At 37.4% G+C, this 23,153-nt stretch overlaps 1 protein-coding gene across 2 annotated transcripts in view; it reads right to left on the reverse strand.

The window, feature by feature from the left end:
- The window catches only part of LOC125236428 (ceramide synthase 6-like), a 71,747-nt gene continuing 48,594 nt past the window's right edge, over positions 1-23,153 (reverse strand). The window contains exons 4-9 of one of the 2 annotated variants that reach the window (XM_048143229.1): positions 5,880-6,101; positions 5,340-5,458; positions 4,114-4,258; positions 2,916-3,017; positions 2,548-2,627; positions 1-2,037 (exon numbers count right to left, since the gene is read on the reverse strand). In XM_048143229.1, the coding sequence (XP_047999186.1) occupies positions 2,031-2,037; positions 2,548-2,627; positions 2,916-3,017; positions 4,114-4,258; positions 5,340-5,458; positions 5,880-6,101 (675 nt within the window). In that variant the 3' untranslated portion in view covers positions 1-2,030. The remainder of the gene's footprint in view (positions 2,038-2,547; positions 2,628-2,915; positions 3,018-4,113; positions 4,259-5,339; positions 5,459-5,879; positions 6,102-23,153) is intronic. The other variant, XM_048143230.1, reaches the window with a different exon arrangement.

Raw genomic sequence — 23,153 nt, forward strand, 5'->3', positions numbered from 1 at the left:
TACCTGACTTATTAAATAGAAATTTGATTAAAAATAACTTCTGTCCAGGTCTTTCTTATAATTATCTGATGCTTTATTTCGTGCATGGTATAAAATATTTTATTTTAACTACAGTCAAGTCCCTATTGTCTCCATAAAGTGCGTGCCTTGACGTTGGCGGAATCATCGACAATATCGATGGAATGGAAGCATAAAAAAATATTGAAAATGTAGGTTATCGTCCCATAGACAATTTGAATTTCGCGCCTATTTACTGACAAGATTTGATTTAACGTCTATAATTAACGAATATAACACAAAATGCTCTATAAACTTAAACTCTATGAAGTGAAGAACATAGTTTTCTTAACCTTATGATACCACGTATAAGTCGCTATTTCTTTATACAAATTTACGTATTATTTGGAAATTATAACACTAGTTTAGGAGCAAATCTGACAGACCACAATAGAAGTATTCCGACGGCAGTTTTTTGACTTCAGTGTAGATATAAGACGAACTTTACCAGTCAAAAGTCGTCACTGAAAGTCGTTAAAAGGAAGCCATTTTTGTGACATTTTAATCCTTCTACAGTTGTCATGTATGTAAAGTGTCTTATTTGTATTTAGAAACAAAATATTGAATAGTAACATTCTCAAAAATTTAATAAGCTACATAATTGCTTGGAAAAAAGTTATACATTAGCATAACTTGAAGTCATTGTACTGGTCATGGTAATTCTAATGTGGTCCCTACATATAAGTAGAAAAACAACTAAAACCGACTAAATGGTCCCAGCCGCCATAAATATAGCTAGCTCTTACATTTGGTATATTTAGTAGACGAAATTGCATTTTCAAATACGCTAGTTAAGAATACTTAGAAATATATGTATAGAACAAAAATATAAGCTTATAAAAGTTATAAGGTACATGAACTGTAGCGGTACACAGATATAGGAAGGAAGTAGATCGGCCATGCCGGCCGATTTGTATTGAATACGCTTGTCACAAGCTCTTGAACCCACACGTACACTTGTAGATGGAGGCTCCTATTGGGCTATTGCGCAATACACGCGCATCATTTCCATGCTGTGTGCATGCGAACAATGAGCGAGTCGTGTCAACACGCACGCACACAAGGACAACTGTATGCTCTATGTACAGTTTAAGTTTCAGATGCTGACCACAAGATGTCAGACCTTACAGCTAATAGAAATAGAACGTTGTAAAACATAAACATTTCGACACTGTCTATAGTCAAAGGCGCTTTCAAAAATGCAATTCCATAACTTTACAAAACTATACTCTCAAGTATCGACTACGTGTACTAAAAATGCATATCGAAAACCATTTTTAGACTAAATCGGTACATGTTTAAGAAAATCGTGGAAGTAACTCTACAGAGTGGTTTAAAAGCATCAAAAACTGGTACAACTGTGTGTCTTATTTTGAATAGATATATTTTCGAAAATTACCTTTGATAATTCGAGTTATTTCTTTTAGATTAATTTTCATTAAGCATTTAATGGAAGGACAGGACATTCGAAAAAGTTGTCTATAAACGACGTAGAATGGTACAAAATAACTATCATATTTTCTCAGCGTGACAACGTTCTACAAGTGTATTATTATACAAATAACATGTAATTGTAGTATATATTACAAATTATCTGCATCTCAGTAGCCAAATATTATTTTTAGCTATAAAATTGATACTTTAAGCGTTGCATTAGTTGTTTAAGTCACATTTCATTGGAAGTATGACTCGTCACCGGTGTCGAAACATTTCACGTCGTTGGACGCATTTTCCGTCTACGCAGATAATATTACAGTACCGGCCTGTTTTGTGAATGTTCGACATACGAAAGTGTCTAGTTTTTATTAACCTTTTAACCGCTTATAATGAACGAAATGAGCACGGCGGTCAAAAGGTTAAGGTTTCCGTTTTCAACAAGTAGAAGGGCCAGTAATTAACACAAAGGGAGTGAAGAAAACTGTACCAAGCATTCAGTCCAGCGTTTCCTGGTTTGCAGCTTGACCCTCGAGTTTTTAGTCTCTGAAAAGATAAATAGAAATTGTGTTACTTGGATTCAACCATTAAATTCTCTGCTGCTCCGCTATTTTACACGCTTTTATTAGGTCACCCTGTATGTAACTATGTAATGGAATCTAAGGTAATTAATTTAATCATCTTCCAATGATCGTAGCGTAATGAAAATTGGCAGCTGTGTGTAGTTCCGATGTGAATACAATAATATGGTACTGTCGAACTGATCTGATGATGGAGCCGAAATATAAAAATTTGAATTTCACGATGGAACATCGCATTAAAGCTGTTTTTGGATTTCTTAGAAAAGTCTTGTAATGAACATTAATAAACATTAGGTTTTTAGTTTGGCTACTATTAAAGCCTGTTTTTTTAATTTTTTTTAACTATAATTTATTTCACGGAAACTACAACTCCGTACTATATAGTGCTTTTGCTACTACTGGTTCCGAGCTAAACTAACCGAGAAGTATCCGGTTATGTGGGAATGTAAAAACGCCCAATAACAAAGTGTATTACTTGTGAGGTCTCGCCGTGCCGTTTGATCGGTGGGAGCTGTCGGTCAACTCATCCGAACTGCTGCGAATGTCTCCATCCATCTGAAAATTAAAACTATTCTTAATAAAAAGGCAAATGATTGGTGACTAAATAACAGAGATTGGAACAAAATATACATAATAAACTGATCAACAGGGAACACTTCAGTTGTAGACACGTCAGTATGCAATAAGAGTTTTGAATTATTCAGGGTTATTTTCACTTATATTGACTTATGTTTTCCGTGATCATGATGCATGCAACTGCGTCGAAATATCGGGAGCTCGACAAAAATAAAAAAGGTAATCACGGTCTATATCCCGGTCAATATAAGACTTCAGTATGCTCACTTTTATTATTGTTCTGCGTGGGAGCACTGTCTGCCCGGAGCTGCTTGAGCGTCTCAGAGCCAGCAGGTGCAGGTCTTTAAAACCGGAGTTCATCAGGTCATTCTATTCGAAAACATTTTCTGACATTTGAGTATGAGGCATGAAGTTCATTATGTCAGTGATTGTTTTGACATGAAGTAAGTTCGAATTCGATGACGTCACTACATCGCGTTTTCGGTGGCCAAAAAAAAATACACACATTTTTAATCGAAAATACTACAGAAGACAATCATGTATTGTGCCAAATTCGAAATGAGTCCAGTAGCCTAGGGGCTGTCCATAAATTACGTCATCGATTTTTTCAGATTTTAGACCCCCCCCCCCCCCTATAATCATCCTATCGTCATATCTTAATGACCCCCCCCTTCTCCCAAAATTGACGTCATTACCAGTTTGACAAAATAAAACATTGCAGATTTGAGAAAAATAGGGTATTATATGATTAAAACACTTGGTTATAGAATCATCTTTTATTATTTTTACTTTGGCAATAATCATTGATATAATATAACTACTTATAATATAATATAAATACATAGTATAAAACAAAGTCGCTTTCGCTGTCTGTCCCTATGTATGCTTAGATCTTTAAAACTACGCAACGGATTTTGATGCGGTTTTTTTAAATAGATAGACTGATTCTTAAAGAAGGTTTATATGTATAATACATTTAAGTACCACGGGCGAAGCCGGGGCGGGCAGCTAGTATTATATGTAATATTATTGTTAGAGTATTTTATCTGTAGTTATTACTGTATTTGTGTACATCTATGTTGCATTACTTATGTATGTTTATTATGAGTTATTTTAGTATTGTATGCGCCTTAGCCGCCTCTCACATTTGCAGTCTCACTTACTAGGTGTGCTGGAAGAAATTTCTTTTTAGAAATAATCTTTTTGTACGTGAAAAATTAACTATAAATAAATAAATAAGAATGACGTCAATTTCGAAACACCCCCCCCCCCCCCCCAATCTATCATTTACCGTCATCCGCAGACCAAACCCCCCCCCCTAATTTAGAATGACGTAATTTATGGACGGCCCCCTATCGCACCCCCGTGCACCAAAGTTTTGAGAATACATAATATAGCCCTAAGCCAAAACCGTTTGGTGACTCCTGCAGTAAGGGAACGTGGTACTTTGAGTCAATATATTTACCTTCCCAGCGTATATGGCCTTGTATGCGATCTGCAGTATGAGCCACGTCCACACCACATGTAACACGAGCAGAAGACAGAGCAGCGAGTTGAAGATGTAGTAGGCTGGGAACATTGGCAGCAGCATCGGCGCTCGGATCAGAGTGCTGAAATCATAAATTAAGAGTTTTATTGTATTATATTGAAATTGCCTGATGTGTGCTCTTTCAAGAGACCACTTAAACTCCATTTTTTATCTCTACCGTAATATTTTTATCTGATTACTCCTTCTAAATACCTGGTACTGTTATATGTGTATGTATGTTTATGTATTTTAGATTATTAGTCTGGTCGCACAATGGTGCGATAAGTTTATCTCTTTGATTTTGCTGACACCTACTGACACAATGTAAATTTATCAATTGCCGCTACCTTGTTGTCTGGAAGAAATCGCTCTTTAGCGATAAAACTGCCTGCTGTTTACCTTTGTTCGTGTTGTTTCTATATTTTGCACGTTGTTTTTGCAGTAAGTTTTTGTATTGTGGTATAAAACAGTACAGTATATAGAATCCAACCAAGATAACAATAAGAGTTTTGAATGATTCACGGTTATTTTCATTAGACTTATATTGACCGGGATATAGACCGTGATTACCTTATTTATCTTTGCGGAAAGGCGGATGGATATCAAAATTGTGTAGACAAAAATCAAATGTGCCTTACATGTTAATTGCACAGAGGTGTGTTTTTTAGCTGTTCAAATGTGCATGATAATAGTCAGATAAAAAACGTCGTTTAAGAAAACTTGCTAACAATCTGCTGAGAATTTTTATTATGAATGTAATGCAGCCGTTTTTTACAACTTGAGGTAAGATTATTGCATAACACGCAGAAGAACGCCACTTAATTTTAACGACATAACAAGAGGTCAAAATGCAGTCACGGAACAGGTAAATGTAGCCATTTTATAGATGATCCCATATAATGTTAAATGTTAATAATGTTAAATTAAAACAGACAAATATAATACCACAAAATTAAAATGTTGAAAAAAAAAACCCCGACATAATGGACCGATTTTCATGAAACAGCTAAGAACACTCCCGACTTACTCAGCTTTCAAACCAAAAAAAAACGAAATCAAAACCGCTTCATGCGCGTTCTTAGGCGGTCGCATTTTAATGTATGGGATGATCTTCTTATATTTAATCTATGACCTTCTTCAAAACGTCGAAAATGAATCCTCACCTCCAGATGATGTAGTAGGGATAGATGAAGATCCTCGTGGTGATCCAGGTGATGATGAGCCCCAGGAACAGCACGTCGCACGTCCGCTGATAGTTCGCGTACTTTGTGGCCTTCACCGCCTGAAAACGACAACAATTAAGTTCAATAGACGTCGATGTTGGGTTTCTCTCCGATTCGAATATTGCTCTGGTGCATGAGCGAGAGAGCCTTATTAGCGTATATGGCTTACCAGCACAATGGAACAGCAGCGGGGATGGTCGTCACAAAGTACAAAATGCCTGATTTGTACAAAATTTTTGGACAAGAGCTTGTGAGTCTTAGATTAGGACTAACATATGCGGCGCATCATTATGAACCTTTTTTTTTATTACTATAAATGGGATTGGCCACAGACTAGCCAAAGGCAAAGACGTGGCCTACGATGGAGTGAGTTCGCCCAGAAGATGCCTGTTCACCCTTGATTTGAGTTGACCTTGTTCAAATGACTACAGTCGCGCGCGTCTTTTGTTCTACGACGATCGAAGGGTTTCATACACTTACCTCTACAAATATATCGGCACAGTCATGTACTAGCAAAACTAGCGTTCCTATCCTGTGCAGATTGCAGACCCAGCTGAAAGATAGCAGCAGGATGGTAGCCAGGTGGTGGACGAACATCTGCCAGAAGTCTTTGCGTTTCACGTCGTGGAATTGAGAGATCGTGAGAGACCAGTAGAAGGCTGAGGAGATCATGTAGTACCACCATACGTCGTTCGTTAGGCCCTGGAACGAGAAAATTTAGGGTTAGTTACTGAACTCATTTGTAAAATTTCAATGCATGCATACGTTTGAAATCTGAATGTACCTTATGAGAAATCATGCGCAGGATCGGGACATGTGGAAATCTCTTATTTCGGAGGCCAAGATTCACTTTAGATCATCGAGCCCAAACAGTTTTTCATGGTTTTTCTTATGCTGTCGTATAGGTACTTGACATCAGTCGAGTAAAAGCCACAACCGTTAACGATCGGCGAAAGATTGTGCAACTGGCTCTTTCGCTTCAATAAGGAAGAGCAATAGAGAGGGAACTATTGTACGCTACCACATCTCGGACACTGGCGATCTAATATATGAAAGAGGCGCGTTCCTAGCACACATTCTCAGCTCGTGTAGGTGAACGCGTACCATGCTTGTATGACTGAAATATGACAGGTCGACTGTTCGCGTTTTTGACAGGTTGTAACTGTGAGGTAACCGAGAGGGGGTGGGCGGCACTTTCAGCGGGGAGCGGGAGTGGCCATACTGTACGATAGTACTTTTTATTAGAGGTATACTGTGACGCTACGGAGTTGGATCAATCTGTAATTTGTTTAACCACCATAATTATAGACAGCGAGTTGGATTTAGGCACTGGTCCCACCAAAAGAAGTAAGGGATTAGCTAATGGCGATACTTTAAGCCCTAATTCAGACACAGCGGAAACCGCGCGGACGCAAACCGCGCGGATCAACCGCGCGGATCTTATTTTAAGCCCTAGTTCAGACACAGCAGAAACCGCGCGGATGCAAACCGCGCGGATCAACCACGCGGATCTTATTTTAATAGCATAATACTAGACCGTTCACACTACACCGCGCGGTTGTAGTATGAACGTTCCGGTCCGCGCGGTTTGCATCCGCGCGGATCAACCGCGCGGATCTTATTTGAATAGCATAATACTAGACCGTTCACACTACACCGCGCGGTTGTAGTATGAACGTTCCGATCCGCGCGGTTTGCATCCGCGCGGTTTCCGCTGTGTCTGAACTAGCACTAACTTTTTTCCGTTTCTATCGCAGATAGCTCATCGCTTAGGTACGCGCTTTTGGTGAGACCAGTGCCTATGGAACTCTGTGATAAAACAACGCAACTTTGTTAGATTCCTTTGATGAAAACAAAGTCTAGTCAGCGATAAATGCTTGCATCAGAAATGCCATTATTTTATTTTTAGTTCGGTTGACTGCACACTGAGAGAAAATACAACCAGTTTTCATGTTCGTTCAACAAGTTTTTTGGTTAAAATAGAGCCTACGTACTCTTTGGTTCAAACAACAAGCTACTTGTCATTTGAATCGGCAATATATTTGAATCAACAAGTCGATTTTATAAAAACAACCTGACACATATTGTTTTAAACATACGTTTGGCTGATTCAAACGGATAAACCGCAACAAGTCGAACTTGTTAAATTCACAATGCAAATTCCTCTCAGTGCACTTATGTCATATGGCCTTCTCTGACCTTTTTTAAGCAGCAGTGATAAGGCAGAATTTCTACTAAAATAGGGGCCATTGCGGACGATGCGTCATTGGTGTAACATTCTGAAATGATTTAGAATATTTTTGTTTTCTGTTTTGTATCTCTTTAGGTATCTTAATCTGTCTGTGTAATAATAAATTAAGACTGTATCAAATACTTTGGAAGGCAAACTATCGTCTATAAACTCTGTAATTATCGAAATAGATACAGTGTTGATAGATTCTCGATGCTCAATTAGCCCATCACCAGGTCTACGTCACTCGTCCGCGGTCGCGCGTTAAGTACCTACACGCTAGCCGTTCATTCGAATGAACAAGTGGCCGAGAGGCGCCACGCGCCCGCCTGTGTAGTCGCGTGGCATCTACTATTCTTCTGAGTTTTACGTAGTAATTTATTAGTATTAAGTAGTTTAATAAAGCAAGCAAGTGCGGGCAAGTGAAGGATCTGTTACGTTAGTAACTTATTAAGTTATTAATATACCTAGATATTTTTCTGGCACGAACGTCAAGTTAGTGCTGGACAAAATAAAAACATCGACAATCCTTTTATCGATAAATAGCCTTACATAAGGTTATTAATTACCCCCAATAATACTCCGTAAAATCATGAAAAATCATGTAAGAAATTATGTAAATCAACTATTAAAATCATCATCATCCTCCTTGCGTTATCCCGGCATTTGCCACCGCTCATGGGAGCCTGGGGTCCGCTTTGACAACTAATCCCAAGATATGGCGTAGGCACTAGTTTTACGACAGCGACTGCCATCTGACCTTCCAACCCGAAGGGTAACTAGGCAAAACCAACTATTAAAATATGGTTCGTTTTATTATTATTGTCCATTTATTTTCAAACATGTGACATTTGTATTATAAAACAATAATGTTATATATACGCATAAATTCAAGCCTGTATTCCCTAAACGGGGTAGGCAGAGCACATGAAACTACTCAAGATTCGGTGCCATGGCAATAATTAATGACATATTATAATGTAACTTATCCATGAACTAAATATCGGAAGGAAGTCACTAGTGTCACTTCGTGCCAGAAAAATATCTAGGTATACCCATCACACATTTAGAATAGAATAGAATTAGCTTGGTCAACGAACGATCCTAGATGGAATGACCGAAAGCAGAAAGTTTCACTACGGGATGTTGTTAGGGGTAGTCAGGAGACATAGGGGTAGTGAGCTCGAAGAGGGGGGGATGAAAAAAGGTCCCATTTTTTGGTTTTTTGCTCATATTTCAAAAACTTTGCGTCATACGAAATTTTGGTTTACTACACTTTGAAAGCTTATAAAATTCTCTATAACTTTGATCTAGAAACTTTGTGTGAGTGTGAGTGTGTATGAGCCAGGGATCGGATACCGGTATTTTTTTCGGAACGGTTCCGTACGTTGACCCGAGAACTTTATTTTAGCGTTTCTGGTTCCATTAACCGGTATTCTTTTTCGTTCAGTGAACGAACGTTTATGAGTGAGAACTGTTCCGAAGAACAGAATTAAATGATACGTTCTTTAAAGAACAGTTCGCGGGAACGGAATTATTTCGGTTTATGAGTGAGAACCGTTCCGAAGAACGGAATTAAATGATACGTTCTTAAAGGACAGTTCGCAGGAACGAAATTATTTCGGTTTTTCTATTTCCAAGAATTTGAACGAACAGTGGGGGGGAACCATGCGCAAGCGGTGTCGGCCACGGCCATCACTTTAGTAACTTGTTTGATTTGAGACTAGCGGTGACTAAACGTGGCGTCGAACAAAACAAATATGTCGAAAACATTCTGCACCACAACCACAATGAAGTAAGTTTGTTTTTTTAAAATTTAGTGCTTTCAATTTTACCGATTTTAAAATTTAAGTAATGTCACGACGCTTAAGTATTTATTTACAGGCAATCGTACAGTCCAAGGTCAAATAAGGACGCGACGCCGCTATTAGCAAGAGCGAGAGAGCTGAATAACTTTCTCATTCTAACAAACATCAGCGTCCTTATTTGACCTTGGTTTGGTACGGTCATCCCATCTGTAAGCACTTTTGTGAGATGGACTTCCGAGCAAAGCGGTTCTGTTGCAATGGCCGTACCTTTCAAGGTCAAATAAGGACGCGACGCCGCTATTAGCAAGAGCGTGAGAGTTAAATAACTTTCTCATTCTAACATTTCTAACAAATAGCAGCGTCCTTATTTGACCTTGGTACGGTCATCTCATCTGTGTGCGTAGTTGAATGCACAAACGCTCACAGCCAGACTACATTTCTACATCTATATATATATATATATATATATATATATATATATATATATATATATATATATATATATATATATATATATATACATATATATATATATATATATATATATATATATATATATATGTGTGTGTGTGTGTGTGTGTGTGTGTGTGTGTGTGTGTTTGCGTGCGTGCGTGTGTGTGTGTGTGTGTGTGTGTAATATACACTACTTTCCCATTAATTGTGACGTTTTAAATTAAAAGGACTCTCATTGGGTGGTACTGTAGATAGTCAATTACCATAGAAATTACATCAGCTACTATCAACAATGGACCTTTAGTCTAAAAACGTCACAATTAAAGATAAGACAATATGCAATTAGTCACAAAAATAAATTGTTTTTAGTATTCAAGACTCCCGTGTCCCAGAACTCGAAGAATCCCAATTCATCCAATGTTCTTATACTGCTGCGAGTGAAAGGGGCACTAATGATGATATTTATGACTTGATCGATGCACAGAATGAGCCACTGAGTAAAATTTACTTACCTATACTAAACCTTCATAAACCTAAATACTGAAACTCTGCCCAGTGGTTCGGTGTTAGGGCTTGCAATTATCCGTCCAATTCGAAATCCGGATGATTCGACTCGATATTTGAAAATTCGGATATTCGGATAAAACGGATATTTCGAATATTTTTTATTTTATTTAATAAATCTCATATTTAGTAACATAATTATGTACTACGATACGAAAAAAACGCCGTAGGAAATTGTTATTTTATAATCAGGCTTCAGCTGTTGTTCGTAACCTTAATGTTAGGTTAGGTTACTTAGTTATTTCATTCTTGCCTTTTTTATGAAATGACTTCAGTTGCTCATAAGTTATATGATTTTATTTTTATGTAATTTTGACTAATATTTGATATTAATGAATTTTAATGCTAGAGACATAATCTGATTGCCATATGAGGCAAAACGTCATGTTGTGATCGTTTAGATCGAATATTACCTTTGTTAGACCTACTCCTTGTTTAGATATCAGATTGCATTTACGAGGTTTTCATTGCCGATTTATTCAAATGCAAAAAGAACTATGACATATTACAAACACTATTTAGCTTTGTTAAATAACAAGGCGGAATGATCTTTCTCTCTAATAATTTTCACCTCTTATCTTTGATGACTTCGTGACTCCATTCCAGTTACACTTGGGACTCTCGGGTAGACGTTCTTAGCCAGAGGGCCTTACGTTACGTATACAGCGAAAAAGTTTTGGTGTTGCAACACTTGCAACCTATTTTGAAAGGATAAAATGTAAAAGCGTATCTGCTTAACTACTTCATCTTGTTCTGCAGTTCAATACTAAACAGGTCTTCCGCCGCGGGATACATAGAAGACTTCTTTTTGTCAGAAAATTTGAACAGTTTTAGTTCTGTTAGCAATTTATTTATTTATTTATAATGTATTCGGATGCTAACAATAATGAAAGTGCAGCGTTTGATACGGTACTCAGTGTCACTTGATTGATTGAGTTAAACTGATATACATGAGATTATCCACAAATATTCATGAAAAAAACCCTGCCTGCTAAGCCGCGGTCCCGGGTTCGAATCCCGGTAAGGGCATTTATTTGTGTGATGAGCATAGATATTTGTTCCTGAGTCATGGATGTTTTCTGTGTATATAAGTATGTATTTATCTATATAAGTATGTATTTATATCGTCGCCTAGCACCCATAGTACAAGCTTTGCTTAGTTTGGGGCTAGGTTGATCTATGTAAGATGTCCCCCAATATTTATTTATTATTTATTTACTTATTAAATAAGGTAGTAGTGCCACTCAAGGAGTAATTTTTGATATAAATCGCTTTAATATCGTAAATGTGTTAATTTTACTTTAAAATTTGTTTTCCAAATGAGTTTCTTAAAAATTGCAATGGTATTTCTGTCATTCACAATATTCGAATTATTCGTTTTATCCGGATTTTAACGTGTAAATTATCCGAATTTCAAAATCAGCGGATATCCGGATTACAAGCCCTATTCGGTGTCACTCCTAAAGTAGGTACTTACAGGTGACCGTACCGACATAGGTCAGTTAGGGACGCTGTTATTTGTAAAAAATTAGAAAGCCTTATACGGTCAACCGGGGTGGCTTTAAAACGCAGGGGTGACTTTGAAAATTTAGTTTTAAAGTCATACTGTAAGTAAATTCGCGATTTTCTATGGTAGATTTACAAGAATATTTATTGATCTATTATCCAGCTACTAGTTACATGAACATCAGTTTCAGTAAATAATGAATGATGTTAATTTTAAAGCCGTTCAAATACCATCAAAGTAACCCCAAATTTTCCTAAAGCCACCCCGGTTGACGTAGCTCTCCCGCTCTTACAATCCCGTACTTGTTGACCTTGGTCGGTTTGGTCGTCTGTAGACAGTGTAGACACTAATACACTCGCCAACTACAGTTGTGTATTCCATGTAGATACACCAAGGGCCCAATTCTCAAAAGATTGTAACTTATTGTAATAATTATCTAGAAATGTAAGTATGCAAAATAAATAAAATATTTTTATTGCAGATAAAAGCTTTGATATGGATGATGAAGATCTAGTCTTCAAAAAAAATATATATATAGAGAAAAAACTACCCCATATCCAAGCGATTCTGATGACCTTGAGGTGGATGTAAGTGCTTATAGTGTGAGAAAGCTGTATAAAATATAATCTGCACTAATTTGTATAAATATGTGTGTTACTTAATCTGTGTGAATTTGTAATAGTGATATGTTTTTAAATGTTTTTAAGGACCAAGATGCAGTCCTTGAGAGAGCACAACCCATGCAATCCATTTATACTATTTATAGTGAACCGGAACCGGACGCGATGTGCCCTTATTCATGCAAGCGTAATATAGTTGCAGTCGTTATAAGAAAAAGTTAGAACAAGTTCCCGAAGAGAATTTACTGGCTTGTTTAGAAGATCTCGAAAATACAATAGAAAAATATTATTAAATGTGTATCAAGATTATGTGTACTCTATCATAATTATAGCTTCAGTGTAAAAGTCAATCATATTTTGGTACATTCGTTAGTGAAATATCGTTATAAAATAAGGGTTATTCCACTAGTTAGAGTTACCACTAAGTTGTTACCAGTGGTAACTACAATGTTATTTTTCCCAGCTTTTACTCCTAGTAACTACTGGGAATACCACTAACTTTAACAATTTTTTTGTGGCAATTACTGGAAACATATAGGCAATTACTGGAAAGATTATATCATAAGATTCATAAGTTTTGTTTTATTTTATACACATGTAAAGCCTGACCAGAAATATATGACTACGCGCCATGTAGCGGAATTTCATTAAAACTATTTTCTTCATAGTCATCATACTATACTGAACTGTCACTCCATACATCAGAATAACAGCGCACTCCTGACAATAGTTATATATTTCTGGTCAGGCTTTAGTTTCTTAATCATACTTACCATATCCAACCCGATCAATGTTATTTTCACGAAATCTAATGGCAACAGCTGAGACTGTTTCCTCACCTTTAATTGATTGGCCTTAATGGCCACTGCGTAAGAGTCGTTAGAGGTGCACATTGAATTAGAGCACACAAATATTATTTCAGTAGTTGCCTAATAGCAAGGACGATATATACCGGGACTGACAAAGCCCATACAAAAAAGTTTACCCCTGAAATGTCCCATACATTTCCGAGCGATTATTTTCGAAAAAATTTACAATATCAAAAAATGTTAGTAGTAAACCCCTATTCATTTTTTAATACCTATCCAACAATAGGTATATCACACGTCAGGGTTGAAATAAAAAAAAAATCTCTCCCCACTTTACGTGTAGGGGGGGCGGGCACCCTAATAAAATATTTTTTTCCACTTTTTATTTTTGCACTTTGTTGGCGTGATTGATATATATATTGACACCAAATTTCAGCTTTCTAGTGCTAACGGTCACTGAGATTATCCGCGGACGGACGGACGGACAGACAGACATGGCGATAAGGGTTCCTAGTTGACTACGGAACCCTAGAAAAGATATTTGTAGGCATCATCAGTGTAGTTATGATACTATTTAATAGGTGGCGCTAAAAAATTCAGGTAAGATTCTTAGTATGAACATTATCAATCCTATATGAATCATCTTTGCTAATAGTAATTATGACGTTTTCAGAATAAAGGTCCCTGTCCATAGTACTTAATTAGTTCCAGTTCTACTAGGGCATGCAATCCGGATATTCGTTTTATCCGGATATCCGCCAATTTTAAAATCCGGATTTTTTGTACGTTGAAATTCGGATAAAACGAATAATTCGAATATTGTTTAAGACAAAAATACCATTGCATTATTTAAGAAAATCATGTGAAAAACGTTGAATTTTAAGATAAAATTGATACATTTACGTTATTAAAGCGATTAATATTAATAATATTAAATATTACTCCTTGAATGACCACTACTAATCTATTTTGTCATGAATATTTGTTAATGATCTCATGCACATGAAAGATAGGAAGTCAGAAAGAACAAGGCTGAATGGTGTTTGGAAAATTCCAATGTTCTTTTTGGATCGCTGAATCCACAGTAGCAGTGAAGCATTTAGCATTTGAATAAATCGGCAATGAAAACCTCGTCAATGCAATCTGATATCTAAACAGGGAGAAGCTGGTCTAACATACGACATATTCGATGTAAATATCATCAGTATTACGTAATATCTCAATCAGATCACATATCTCAATCAGATTATCTAAATTGATTAAAATCAAATTTAGTCAAAATTACATAAAAATAAAATAACATATCATATGAGCGACATTTAGTATTTTTCATATCGTCGGCGTCGTACATATGTTATCAAACGGTATAATCCTAAATAATAAGAACCTACTTGTTTGCCTTAACCGGCCGTCCAGAGTGGGGTTCCAGAGCTATATGCTTGCAGGGATATCGAAAAGGCTTTAGTTTTTTACATACCGAATAACTTTATTTCGGTATCATGATTCCTTTTAAGATAATTACATTATGTATAAGGTAAGGAATAATATTTAGAATACCTAAAATATGACAAATTTGCATTCTATTCAAATCAGTACGAGTATACTTCACGGAGTCCAAAACTATACGCAAATCAGAAGTCCAAAACTAGAAAAATATAGATAGAGAGCGATTGCGGGCGCCGGTCGGTCGGCTCGAGCGCGAGTACTTGCGCCGCCGGCGTACGCGTCTGTGTGCGTGCGCCACGCGCACACACAACTATACAGGGCCTCTCTGTGGGTTCCGCCCCCGTCAGCGCGACGGCGATAAAGACCTAAAAATCTGAATTCGTGCTTGCCTCCTGTATCGTCTTAATCCTTTAATGATTCCGTTAACGTGAAACTTTAAGTAGACAGGCTTTATGAAGACAATTGGCCGGTGAGCTCTACAATTTTAAAATTTGCCGCCCTTTTTAGTGACAAAATTTTCTTGGCCGTCTATTGTTTACTAGGGAACCCTAAAATCGATACGTATATTTATACCTAGTTCATATAAAAGTGTGTCATTCCTGTCCTGATGAGTGATGAAACACATCTCTAATATTGACATCGAAGAAGAAAGACTTACAAAATGAAACCTTTAAAAACATACACAAGCTCTGAAAGAAGAAAGAAAGAAAATCAAGAGAGCCTTTACCAGTTGGTATGGTGACAATAAAATAAATGTGTAGTCCTCCAAGGTTGTATATGTACCTACACTTATTCGCTAGTTACGCTATAAGCATACACAAATTACGTACAACGTACACATAGTTTGGGACTGTTATGTTTATCAGGTTAACATTGACAAGTTATTATTTAATATTAATGTAAAATTATCCAAACATAGCTCAATAGCTCAAAGTAAAAAATAACAAACTTGTGTTTATGTCACAGTTTTCCATTAAACATTTTGATTTTTTTGTAGCCTCGTCATACATATACATGGTGTATATTCTATGCTGTTTCTTCCTTCCCATCTTAATGTTATTATGTTCACGTTATCACTTTCAATAGTTTCAATATCCAGCATACACTATCACTTAGTGGGGACGTTTATCGACAAAAAGAGGCCAAACCTTTTTTTCTTGACCAAAGCATGAAACTTGGCACAGTTGTTCCTTATATCAAAATAAGCCGATTAAGATCGGGAGCCTTCAGGAGCCTCCCCCCTGGGGCTCGGGAGGGGGGGGTCAAAGTACCGCTTCACCCGGCTTGCTTTGAAAATTCTAACATACCCCGTTTAGTTCATAGGTCATGTTTGGCATCGTTTTCGAGTAAATCAATAACGTAGAATTCATTTTTTTTACTAAAATTATAATTTAATGGTAAATAAAATAAAAAAAATGAAAAGTTTGAAATTTTCATCTATGATTTACAAATTCAAGTCATCATAAATGTCAAACTGTGTGCTTTTTCTACAAATAAAAAATATGATATGAAAGCCTATTTAATATAGATTATGAAAAATATAACTTTTACCCACCTTTACTAACGTTAAGTTTCATAAAAAAAACTTTAAGCCGCGCGGCGTCGGGACGCCGCGAGCGTAATTTTAAAATGCCTTTATTTTAAAAAACTCTATTAGAACCCGTTTAGCTATTAGGTCATGTTTAGTATCGTTTTCGAGTAAATAAATAACGTAGAATTTAGTTTTGGTACTAAAATGACCATTTAATGTTAAATGAAATTAAAAAAAATATTTTTTTTTAAATTTTCTTCTGTGAGTTACAAATTCAAGTCACCATAAATGTCAAACGGTTTGCTTTTTCTATAAATATAAAAATATGATATTAAAGCCTATTCACAAAGGATAGTACGCGTTCACCTACGCGAGCTTAGACTGTGTGCGGGGAACGCGCCTCTTTCATATATTTGATCTCCAGTGTCAGAGGTGTGTTAATGCATAAATAGAAAAAGATTCATTATTATGGACTCCGGTGTCGACAACGGCAACACTCGGGTCGGACCACACACTCTAAAGACCGACTGTACCTGTTATTTATTCATTGTAGTGAATCCTGAAAGAAATTTATATAATAGTATTTTATACAATCGTGATATAATACAAAACTTTTCAGTCGAGTACCATGTGTAGTACGGTACGAGAGTGAAAAGTTTAATTATATCACTATTGTATACAATACTTTTTCTACGAGTCATCATCTTCATCATCAATGGACGGAAATATCATCATTCATGCAAGTTAAAATTAATGTCAATAGAGTCTTTCACCGTTGTATTAACATCGAATTACCTAGCAACCAATTGTTTGTAATAACCGTCTCTGATTGGCCGACAACGCGACAGATAAAAAAAATGTGTTTCAGATGCAGGAAAATTTGCCAGGTACTGCAAATTAGTATAGAAATTGTATGAAGTTCTATTTTTGAAATTATTATAGTTAACTAAAGTCAATTATAATGAGCTTATTATAATTGAGTCGGAACTGCCATAGAGTATCCAACACTGAAAAGTTAGCACTTATAGTTTAGTTTGTGGTGTCCTAATTGACATATTACTCATACTATACATTCCCTTCACAGAGACATAGCTGGGTACATATGCAACTGCATAAAGAGGGCTCTACCCTCTTTTTGCAGTTGCATCGGTTTTTGCAACCTGATTTACATTAACATCTTGTAACTTCTAAGTATATACTTAGTGGAGTAAAAGTAAGGTACCCTGGACATAATTCAATAACTCGTCCTTTTTGATATTTTATTGGGTATTATTATTAAGCATCAAATAGTAATTATGTACATAGATAAAAAAAAATACGATCGTATTCATATCTTATAAAAATCATGAGATAAAGTACATTATCCCACTTTTCGCTAACAGCAAAATAGTTAACCGAAAACCTTGTTAGATTAACTTTGTGGTGCACTCAGATGCGATCAGTTATTAGCGATATTACACAGAAAATAAATCTGATTGTGTACTTTTTTTTACCGTTTTCATTTAATGTGAATATCTAGGTAGGTAAAAATGGTGACCATGATATATATATCAATTTGCATTGTATTAAGTATATATAGACATTTAACACCGATCTTAAACATATATTTTTAACGCTTAAATAAACATGAATTTCTCAGTAGGTATAAATTGTAACTGAGATTTTTTTGCTTAAGACCAGGTTTTTGTGTACTATAATCATGATTTTATCAAAATTAATACTGTGAAGGTCGCGCTTAAGAAACTGTAAATGTCAGTAATTTAAAAGGGTGCAAAGTTGTCGTAGAGCGGCTGTCGCGGGCGGGGGAGCGCGCGGGGCGCGGGCCTGGGAGAGCGCGCCGCGCACCGGCCGCGTCACCGCGGCGGATCGGTTAATAGGTTAGGGACGTAAGGTACCGGCCACACCAGAGCGTCGCGTGTCTCGGGGCGCGCAACGGACGTCCGCGCCACGCCACCTGAGTGTAATTCAAAAATCGTCTCCTCAGTACATTTTGTATAGGAAGGACGTAAGACGCGCCCCAGGCGGCGTGGCGGCGTGGCGCGCGCCGCGCCGCCTGGGGGCGCGTCTTACGTCTAAAATAAACACAACGGACGTGGCGTGGCGCGGGCGTGGCGAGGACGAGGCGCGGACGGGGCGCGGACGCAATCTAAATTACACACAAGAGGTGAAAACACGGCTCGATGCGTCATTATACAGGCTGATTTCGTTGCGGAAACGTCTTCCTCGTCCGATGATGAAGATGCGTTTGCCTTGCTGCAAATTCTCAATATGCAGAGGCACAGGAGATATTGGGTTCACCCTATGCGAAAATTATCCGAACATTACAGATATTTCGAAACCATGGAAAAGTTGCATGAATATCCGGATCTTTTTCGTACAGTTTATAAAATGTCAAATAAAAATGCAAATAATAAACCTTTGAATTCAGATTTCTTATCCCTCATGCCTGTTTGCCCCACCCAACCATACCCAGGCTGGCCCCGACTCCAAAAATAATTGATTTGTTTATAATTTGGATGTTTAGATTATTGCAATACGATAAGAAATCTGAATTTAGGTTTATTATTTTTTGCGTTTTAGTTTCTCCGTGTTTTGTAACGCGCTTATTTTTGAAGGCGGTTTTATATTAAAGAAAAAATTATTTATTTATTGATTTTAGTGGTTCCTATTGATATTATATACGTACAGTAGTGAAAGAATTATCCTTTAACTCCTAACCATTGAGGAGTTGACCTTCCATCATCAGCTCAGCGACATTAAAATTTTTACCATCAGTCGTAAATATTGGTGTACCTATTAAAAATACACTAAAAACATTACATGTGCCTATAACATTTGAAGAGTTCCCTCGATTTCTCCAAGATCCCATCATCAGACCCCGACTTGGTGCCAATAGGACCATCTCGGGGTTATACCCGTTCGATTAAAAAAAATAATTTGAAAATCGCTCCACGATTCTCGGAGATATCGAGTAACATACATACAAAAAAAAACCGGCCAAGAGCGTGTCGGTCCACGCTCAGTGTAGGGTTCCGTAGTTTTTTCCGTATTTTTCTTAAAACAATTTTCCTAGAAAGTCTTTATAAAGTTCTACTTTTTTGATCTTTTTTCATATTTTTTTAAACATAAGGTTCAAAATATAGAGGGGGGGACGCACTTTTTTTCCTTTAGGAGCGATTATTTCCGAAAATATTAATATGATCAAAAACCGGCCAAGAGCGTGTCGGGCCACGCTCAGTGTAGGGTTCCGTAGTTTTCAGTATTTTTCTCAAAAACTACTGAACCTATCAAGTTCAAAACAATTTTCCTAGAAATTCTTTATAAAGTTCTACTTTTGTGATTTTTTTCATATTTTTTAAACATATGGTTCAAAAGTTAGAGGGGGGGGGGACGCACTTTTTTTTCCTTTAGGAGCGATTATTTCCGAAAATATTAATATTATCAAAAAACGATCTTAGTAAACCCTTATTCATTTTTAAATACCTATCCAACAATATATCACATGTTGGGGTTAGAATGAAAAAAATATCAGCCCCCACTTTACATGTAGGGGGTACCCTAATAAAACATTTTTTTCCATTTTTTATTTTTGCACTTTGTTGGCGTGATTGATATACATATTGATACCAAATTTCAGCTTTCTAGTGCTAACGGTTACTGAGATTATCCGCGGACGGACGGACGGACGGACGGACGGACAGACAGACATGGCGAAACTATAAGGGTTCCTAGTTGACTACGGAACCCTAAAAACGATCTTAGTAAAAGTAAACCCTTATTCATTTTTAAATACCTATCCAACAATATATCATACGTTGGGGTTGGAATGAAAAAAAAAATCAGCCCCCACTTTACATGTAGGGGGTACCCTAATAAAACATTTTTTTCCATTTTTTATTTTTGCACTTTGTTGGCGTGATTGATACATTGGTACCAAATTTCAGCTTTCTAGTGCTTACGGTTACTGAGATTATCCGCGGACGGACGGACAGACAGACAGACAGACAGGGGGAAACTATAAGGATTCCTAGTTGACTACGGAACCCTAAAAAACATTCAGTCGAATTGAGAACCTCCTACTTTTTTTGAAGTCGGTTAAAAAAACAACCTTTATTGCCGGCCGGCAAACGGCTAACCGATTGAAACAGAAACATAAATGAACGGGCGAACGGCGACACCTGCGTGTCGGTGATTTCAAAGGTAAGCACACGTGCACCCGATCTCGCTACCTACGCCCAGGTGCGGGCGCGGCTTTCGACCTTCGCGCCGTGCAATAGAATTTAATGTCGGCTGCTCGTGTGCGGTCTGTTTGTTTTATAGAGTGGCGGCATTTTCAACATCAAAGGGTGAGCCTATTTTGTGCAAAATTCTGTTATATCAATAACTTCTCACGTCACTAGATTATCGACTTTGAATGTCGAGTATATTTATAGTATCATCACTTTATTTCAGTGTACGAATTTCGTATGTGTTAAAAATCATTGTTCTAGCTTCATAAACCAGGGGAGGAAATAATGGAGAGCGTTTATATGTCTTGTTTTGCCTTAATTCAATATCATCACATATTTTTGTTGCTGATAAAATAATACATCCTATATATCAAGGCCTTGTAGCTCGGCGAAAGAATCGTAATCGCGGAGTGCGCCGGCACTGATTATAATTATTTTGTCCAGTTATTATAATAACCTATACAAAAAGTACCGATAGAATAGGTATTCTAATCTATATCTGCATAGAACGATTTAAAACAAACCACAAAAGTTCATAGTTGATCGTTATTGGTACAGTCAGCAACTCAGCTGTGAATACAGATAAAGTGCCAAATATATGTATACACACACCTTAATGTACCAAGTACCAACACTTGTACAGGAAATAAAATACTCTATACATATTTTTGGCACTTTGTCTTGCCAGCTGTGTTGTTGACTGTACACGATCTAAAAAGGAGCCGAACGGTTATTATAATTACGCGGTGACTTGCGTAGTCGGCGGCCGCGCGATACATAGTGCTGTCTCTGTTCAGGCCCCGTAGCCGAATGCCATTTCTCCGACGCGAAACGAAAACGAAACGCAGTCTGGCTCTGTCGCGCCAATACGCAAGAGCGATAGAGATAGATATCTACTAGCGTTTCGTTTCGTGAGCGTTTGTGCCATTCGGCTACGCACCCTGTTCTCACTACCACGAATTTGAAGACCAATATTGCTGTCTCTCTCAATCTTTAGGCGTCATTCATATATTACGTCATACTAAATGTGACAATCCATGTTAAAGGATTAAAAAAGCGTGACATTGGGGGGTCCAAATAGTAGTCCATAAACCACGTCTTTGACCAACGTGAGTGATATCTCTGTCACTCTTTACGTCTTTACTAACAGAAATTTAAATAACAATAGTGCTATCTCTGTCACTCTTTACTAACAGAAATTTAAATAACAAAAATGCTATCTCTGTCACTCTTTACTACCAGGAACTTAAATTATTATAGTGCTATCTCTATTCTCTGTCACTCTTTACTATCAGGAACTTAAATTGTTATAGTGCTATCTCTGTCACTCTTTACTACCAGGACCTTAAATTATTATAGTGCTATCTCTGTCACTCTTTACTGTGTGCGGGAAGTGCACATACCACGAGTTTGACTAACATGAGTGCTATCTCTATCACTCTTTACTACCAGGAACTTTAATTATGATAGTGCTATCTCTGTCACTCTTTACTACCAGGAACATAAATTTTATTATTACAGTGCTATCTCTGTCACTCTTTACTACCAGGAACTTAAATGATTATAGTGCTATCTCTGTCACTCTTTACTGTGTGCGGGAAGTGCACATGCCACGAGTTTGACTAACATGAGTGCTATCTCTGTCACTCTTTACTACCAGGAACTTAAATGATTATAGTGCTATCTCTGTCACTCTTTACTTCTAGGAACTTAAATATTTTTTTCGGTTTCGGTTTTGGTCTTGGTTTCGGTGTCGGTTTTGGTGTAGGTTTCGGTGTCGGTTTCGGTTTCGATTTCGGTTTTCCGTTTCCATTCCCGTTTCGGTTTCCGTTTTCGTTTTCAGTTTTGTTTTTGTTTAAACTAACAGAACTAAAACTAAAACCAAAACCAAAACCAAACCAGAAACGGGAAACCGAACACGGGAAACCGGATATCGGATACCGTATATCGGATACTGGTTACCGGTTACTGTCTACCGTTTACCGGATACCGGTTACCGTCTACCGGTTACCGGTCACCGTTTACCGGATACCGGTTAACGGTCATTGGTTACTGGTTACCGGTTACCGGTCACCGAATACCGGAGACCTGTCACCGGTTACCGGTTACCGGATACCGGTTACCGGATACCGGATACCGGTTACCGGATACCGGTTACCGGATACCGGTTACCGGATACCGGTTACCGGATACCGGTTACCGGTTACCGGTTACCGGATACCGGTTACCGGTTACCGGATACCGGATACCGGTTACCGGATACCGGATACAGGATACAGGATACCGGACCGGTTACCGGTTACCGGGTACAGATACCAGAAACCAGGTTTTGATTTCTGGTTTCTCATGTTACAACGTGTATAGATTAGTCGATACCAAGTCGGACACTTCCGATTAGGCGATTTCGGCTCGCATTGTTACGCAGCATTCGAGTGTTGAGTTTCTCACACATGAGGCCCCCTAATAAAATTTGTACCACTCATATTATTGATTTGACTCTCGCAACACAAACACCTCATGCCCACACAAATACACACAAAATAAAATCATTCACAAA

This window comes from Leguminivora glycinivorella, chromosome 19, assembly GCF_023078275.1.
Source record: "Leguminivora glycinivorella isolate SPB_JAAS2020 chromosome 19, LegGlyc_1.1, whole genome shotgun sequence".
In the NCBI taxonomy this organism is placed as follows: Eukaryota; Metazoa; Arthropoda; class Insecta; order Lepidoptera; family Tortricidae; genus Leguminivora; species Leguminivora glycinivorella.